Below are 6089 nucleotides of genomic sequence, written 5' to 3'. Positions count from 1 at the left end.
CTAATATTTACTTCCTGATACTAATTTCCTCAGTTGTTAGCCTGCAATGTTTTATATGGTTCTTTACATCGTCTTCTTACCTGCAAGACAAAAGTGTCCACATCTTTGTATGACGCGATTTGAGCCAGATACAGTCGCTGAAATCTCACTTCCGATCATTTCCTTTCAGCCAGTGACGGGCCGAGTAGTGCAATATTATGCCTCATATAGTCCTGCTGTTATTGGTTAAGACCACGTGGGCTGTGTGGCTTTGTAGCCAATGAAATAAGGTTTCAAACAAGCCTAAACATAGCAAGGTTATATAAAGCGGAACTGTGCTACCGGCTTGCGTTAGAGTGAAACGCTCAGCTGCGGCTGGATCAATCAAGAATGGCCCTGTTCTTTTGAAGTTTGGACGTTGATTTTGTTTTATTACAATGATGTAGAACAAATGTAATACAATGAGACATACCTTTTCTCAAGCATGTGTTTATTACTGCTGTTTAAAAAATACCTATTATTATCGAGAATAAAAAAAAACTTTGAGTCATGTTTGAACTGATGCAGCTTGGTCTGTGTTCTTCAGAAACCAGAAGGTGATAGCTTTCAAATAATGTATTGCACATATAATTTGGGCTTACAGTTCCTAAGTTATTTGCTTTTCCAATTAAGTATGCAAAATAGACGAGAAATTCCCAAAATGAGGTGGATGTTTAGAGGTAATCCCGTAAATGTTCTTTAGGTGTTACTGTGTTTATGTCATGAATAGGGCATATAGCCTCGATGTGCCCACCTTACTCTCTCTTTCTCTCCTCCTTTGGGATTCAGAAAACTGCTGTAGTCCTGTCATCTTCTGATGTGGTCTGTGCTGCTTCTGTGTCTGTATGCCTCCCTCATCAGACAAAAAAGATGCACTTTTCTTTCCCCTTGGTGAAATAACCAGCTTTCTTGTACCACATGCAACATTCACACAAAAAAAAATCTCCCAGTGAACAGCCGATTGCAATTGTTTACTTCAGAGGCCCAGCTTAAGAAGCTGTTTTGTTTGCGATGGATCCATCACATATGCAAATCGGTAATATACTGTACATAATATCATGTATCCTGTTATGTCTTTGTATTGGTAGTTAACATTAGTTAATATCATAATGACATATTGGCCTAATTTCCTGAGTGGAGCCATTCAGATGATATGTGTGGGAAATTTACTTTTATCTTTTGTAAGCTATGCCTTGATTCCATCCCAGGGGAGATCCACTCTGCTGGTAAGCAAATTGTCTCCTTTAGGGGGAGACGCATGGGGGCACTGAGAGTCTTGGTTGCGTTATGTAAAAACGGTGCTGGAAAAGAATTCAATATAAATATATATTGCAACATACTTATTCAGAAGCAGTGATATGACATTCAAACAAAACCACAATCTAGTATTTTCTCTCTTTTTTATTTATTTTTTTTATAAATCAAAACTTTAGCTGTGTTCATTAAATCAGCATTAAAAATACATATTTTTAAATAGTTTTTTTTTTTGGGTTGTATTTTCAAGCATTTATGTGTTCAATAAGACATTATAAAAGCTTTACTGATGAAGAAAAAAGTTTTTTTTATCAAACCTTTGTCGATATTATTTTCCAAGACAGACAAATATTTCTTTCAACCAATACTATCCTGTTAAAACAGTAAACCTTGCTACATATTTACAAAACATTATTTTTGTGCACAGACTGATCTGTGATTATATAATTCAGAATGTCAGCATTCAGCATAAGTCTAGATTTTATGATACTGACATGTATCACTTGACTTGTCAATCATATTCCTATGTTAAATATCACTATTGAAAACCACTTTTGAATATATCCTTTCTTCGGTCTTCATTTCCCTTTTCTTCTTTCCTTTTTGCTCCTTCCCTCCAGAGAAATACAATGCAGCATAATTTAGATCCTGTCTATTTTCACTCTGTTGAAGAAAACATAAATAAATATACTTATTTAAAATGTGCCAGTACTGTTGACTATTATTACAGTCAAACTGTTGCAATAGTAATTTAGTTTTTTTCACCTCATTTATTGGTTGGCTTAAGTCCCTGCTATTTGCTTCAGAAGAGAAACTTTCTGTGTAGACAGAACAAACGTCTGAAGACAGAGTAATATTCACCTAAAACTTTATCTAAAACATTAGTTTGATTCTGTAATTTTCTATAATAAGATTAATTATTGATTGAATTAATCAAATTAAAATGAAATATACCTACCTTTACATTGGGTACAGACTGATCTTTGAGAACAGTAAAAAATAGAAATAATATTGAAGATCACAGAAATGGCCAAGCTGATTAAAGTGATCATCCACACAGTCCTTTCACCACTTGTTTTCTCTAAAATAAAAAAAAGTAAAGCATATCAGAAAAACATAATTTTCTATAACACATAAATAACATGATGCACAATACCTTGATTGCTCTTCGCCACCTTGGTTCCATTTCCAAATATTATCTCTCCACATGTAGCCACAGCACAATAATAGGTGTCTGCTTCAGAGGAGCTGACGTTCTTAGAGAAGTTGTAACCACATTTCTTCTGATTGTTTGATTGCTTTTCACAATTTTGATTTCTTTTTTCATCGATGTAGATGACGTCTGGATAGGATGTTTCTGATCTGGTTCTGAACCAGAACACACTAGGTTCTCCTGAGCAGGTTCTGTTTTCAGAGTAAGACAGGACTGAACACTGCAGAGTCTCTAAGTTTGTTGGACCAGTGGGATCAGAAACGGATTTCTCCTGAACAACAGTGTAGGTTGATGTCTTCTGAGAGTTTCCTATGAAGAAAGAACAAACCAACATGACAAGAGGTCTACCGTCTTGATATAATCTGAAAATGCTTACATTTTTTTTAAACTGAGAAAGAAATAAGAATTTTACTGCCTTTTGAAATGTGCATTCAACCCTTTTAACACATATTGATGTTAAACTCTGCTTCTAAAATTAGACCTAAATTGATGATAAAGTTCAAACCCTTTACATACAGCCTGCCTTTTTACCCACTCATCACAGTAAATATAGCAAAGCCACTCTCTGCCACTGAACACAGGAGCAGTACAAGCATCATATGCATCTTTACATTCTTTACTGGAAACGCTTCAAGAGCGTCAAAGATGGTCATGAAGTCCGTCTGAGCTTCAGGTGTACAAGCTTAAAAAATGAAGCAGCGGGGGAGAGTCTACATTTCAAAATTTCTCAGGGGAGGACACCCCAGGACCTCCCTACGCCATGCAAAGCCTGAAGATGTGATACACCAAGGTGTACACACTGTGAAATATTCCTAGCTAAAAGCCTGGTACTAATTGATGTAAATATGTTTCAGACTGTAAACAAAACTAATAGAATAAACCCGGATATCTATTAAAATAAGGATTTTTACTCAGAGATTATATTCTATAGAGATTTTGTCACAAACATATACCAGCTGTATTAGATTATGATAAGCCGTATTTTATAGAAACTTTCCAACAAGAATTTTAAATATTCTATCTCTGAATGTTGAGGAAACAATGTGAAAATAAGAAATTCAGACTTTCGAAACTTTAGAAATGTTATTACCAAGACATTTGTTACTAATTTTAACTAAGAGCAAGTTTTAGGTATGAAAAATACCCGACATGTACCTCTCAAGGTCAAATAAGTCCCAGTCCAAGTAGATTGAGTCCAGTCCATATGAGCGCAGTGATACATCCCCTCATCTTGTTGAACTGTTGACAAAATGATCAAGTTGCTTTTGTTTTCATTATATGTAATTTCAAATCTTGATGCTGAAAATCCCTGTGCATAGATGGGAGTCACACTTTGATACACCTTTGCAATTAGTTGTAGAGTATTTCCCACACTCTGCTTGTACCAGTGAACCTGAACCTTTCCAGTTAAATGGCAAGTCAAAGTTATAGGCTCTCCAAGCTGAACTGTGATGACAGGAACTAACGTATCTGCAATACATAAGAAGTTAAAAGGTAAAAAAATAAATCAAAGATCATTTTAAGTGTAGTTTACAGAGCACAGATAAGGCAGGCAAAAGATGATCTAAAGTTTTTAAATCAACTTACATCCTTGATGAAGAAGAAATGGTATAAGCCACAGCAGAGTCATGTTGACAATGTCCTTATACTGTAAGGACACAACATTTACTTAAGTAACTGAAGGAGGTGTGGTAATCCAGAGCGTAAGAAGCATCTGATTGGTTCCCATGAAATTTTCCAAAAAACAGGGCTTGCTGCCACAATGAGACTAAGAAAAAAAAACAACCTCAAAATGAACAACAATTTCTTTTTTATGATCTGGTTGAACTGTATATGATCTGGTTGTAACTGTAAAGTGCCTTAAGATGACTTGTGTTGTGAATTGGCGATATATAAATAAACTGAATTGAATTGAATTTTATCAACAACCTGCTGTTATTGAGCTATTGCGGGGTCTGATTTCCTTGATCATACATTTTGTAAAGTTATAAATATATATGTTAGGCTCTTTATTATCAGGAATTCCAGAAACTGTAGTTAAATCCTACAGCTGCTCCAGAATGCTTCAGCCAGGGTTCTGATAAAAATTAAAAAGAGAAATCATATCTCTCCTATCCTACCTCCTCTTCACTGATTTCCTGTTAAATCCAGAGTAGAATTTAAAATCCTCGTTCTCACATATAAAGCCTTAAATGGCAAAGTTCTACCATACATCACAGATATGATTATTCCTTATGTTCCTAACAGAGCTCTCAATCTGCAGGTTTATAAATCTGTCAGATATACAGGTAAGAACTTGAACAATCTATTAAAATTTAATCGGCTAATTATCCAAGCATGTATTCATAAATTATCTTTGTGGATCTGTATTGCAAATTCTCATTTTTAATATCACACTTTTTTTGTTATATTAAGTAGTTAAATGTACAGATCTTTTTCAGCATCATGTTAGTGGCTTTTCTACAGTTAAAATAATAATAAATGGGGGAATTAACGGTCAATAACCTGATGTTACATCAAAACTACAACAACTATCACATCCATGAATTTCCATTTTGAATTGAAAAAGCGTCCTGGATGGAATGACTATGACCTGAATGACTAAAAATCTTCACGAGCACACATCCACGACAAAGAGGGAAATTAAAAACACATTTTTGACTGCTTTAACTTTAATTTATTTATTTAGAAAATTGTAGCCCCAAAGTCAGTGATGTGTGATGAGGTTCATGGTTGGTGAGGCACTGGCTGACTGACTGACTGACTGACTGACTGACTGAGGCACCACCTCCAAGGAAGAGGAAATTAATCAACAGATTGATGGACTGGAGAAAGTCCCATCACTTCTAAAAGGAGCTCAATATCATCACCAAGACTAAAAATTCCAACAGCATTATCAGTAAGTCTACACTGTGTGCCAAATTCCTGGCACAATCATCCTGATACAATATTAGCGGTCTTAGACACCATTACTATATTGTACAAGGTAGTTACCAGAGTAGACCACAGGATGGCAATGTTTTACTGTTCATACTTGTTGAGGCTGCCATCTTGGTGTAGTCTCTTGCTGAGTTCGAATTTAGCGGGTGCATCATTCGAAGGCCAGATTCATGGACAATTATGTCATGGTGCGGCGCTGAGGTCTGTTTGTGGAAAGGCTACTCGTTATGCAGCCAACAAATGCATCCTTCTTTTTGCCCGTTTTGAAAGATGGGTCTGGTGTATCCTACATTGCCTGGAGTATCTCGTGATTGATTGCTGGTCCAAGCAGCTTCTCTGTACCCAGAAGAAAATGGTACCTGGTGCCAAACAGTGGTGAATATTGGAAGCGCTGTTATAACAAGAGTATGTAAACAGTTCTGTCTGAAATTAATTAAAATAGCTGTTTTAAATGGTGTTTGAGTCAGATATGCGGCAGGAAATGTTTGGTTTATTGAAATTTTTTTATCATTCCATGTATAAATGGGTTTGACTGATATTTAAAGACAGATTGTAATGTATCTGCATTGTTTGGGGCTATAAATCTGATACAATGCAGTTATTGAAGCTCCTCGAAAATGTTTTTAACACCCAGAACAGCAATAAGAAGTGCGGTAGTCATTAT

At 35.6% G+C, this 6089-nt stretch overlaps 1 protein-coding gene across 1 annotated transcript; it reads right to left on the bottom strand.

Annotated features, from left to right (window-relative positions):
* Nucleotides 1–1599: 1599 nt before the first annotated feature.
* LOC107100480 lies at nt 1600–4115 on the bottom strand. The gene is made up of 6 exons (XM_015398988.1): nt 4073–4115; nt 3641–3955; nt 2429–2794; nt 2231–2353; nt 2038–2090; nt 1600–1935 (listed from the first exon to the last, which is right to left on the bottom strand). The coding sequence occupies exons 1-6, from the start codon at nt 4113–4115 to the stop codon at nt 1801–1803; spliced, it is 1035 nt and encodes a 344-aa protein (XP_015254474.1). The 3' UTR covers nt 1600–1800.
* Nucleotides 4116–6089: the final 1974 nt, after the last annotated feature.

The sequence above is a fragment of the Cyprinodon variegatus genome, unplaced genomic scaffold, assembly GCF_000732505.1.
Source record: "Cyprinodon variegatus isolate N-32 unplaced genomic scaffold, C_variegatus-1.0 Scaffold977, whole genome shotgun sequence".
Taxonomy (NCBI): Eukaryota; Metazoa; Chordata; class Actinopteri; order Cyprinodontiformes; family Cyprinodontidae; genus Cyprinodon; species Cyprinodon variegatus.
Note: the sequence above shows the minus strand (reverse complement) of the source record. Positions and strands in the feature narration are given on the sequence as shown.

What these genes read in the sequence shown, in the direction of transcription:
- LOC107100480 (XM_015398988.1), bottom strand. Translation starts at nt 4,115, where the DNA reads ATGACTCTGCTGTGGCTTATACCATTTCTTCTTCATCAAGGAT. An exon ending in GGTGGCGAAGAGCAATCAAG is followed by an intron (nt 2,354 to 2,428) that starts GTATTGTGCATC and finishes TTTTTATTTTAG; the next exon opens with AGAAAACAAGTGGTGAAAGG. An exon ending in TAAGCCAACCAATAAATGAG is followed by an intron (nt 1,936 to 2,037) that starts GTGAAAAAAACT and finishes TTTCTTCAACAG; the next exon opens with AGTGAAAATAGACAGGATCT.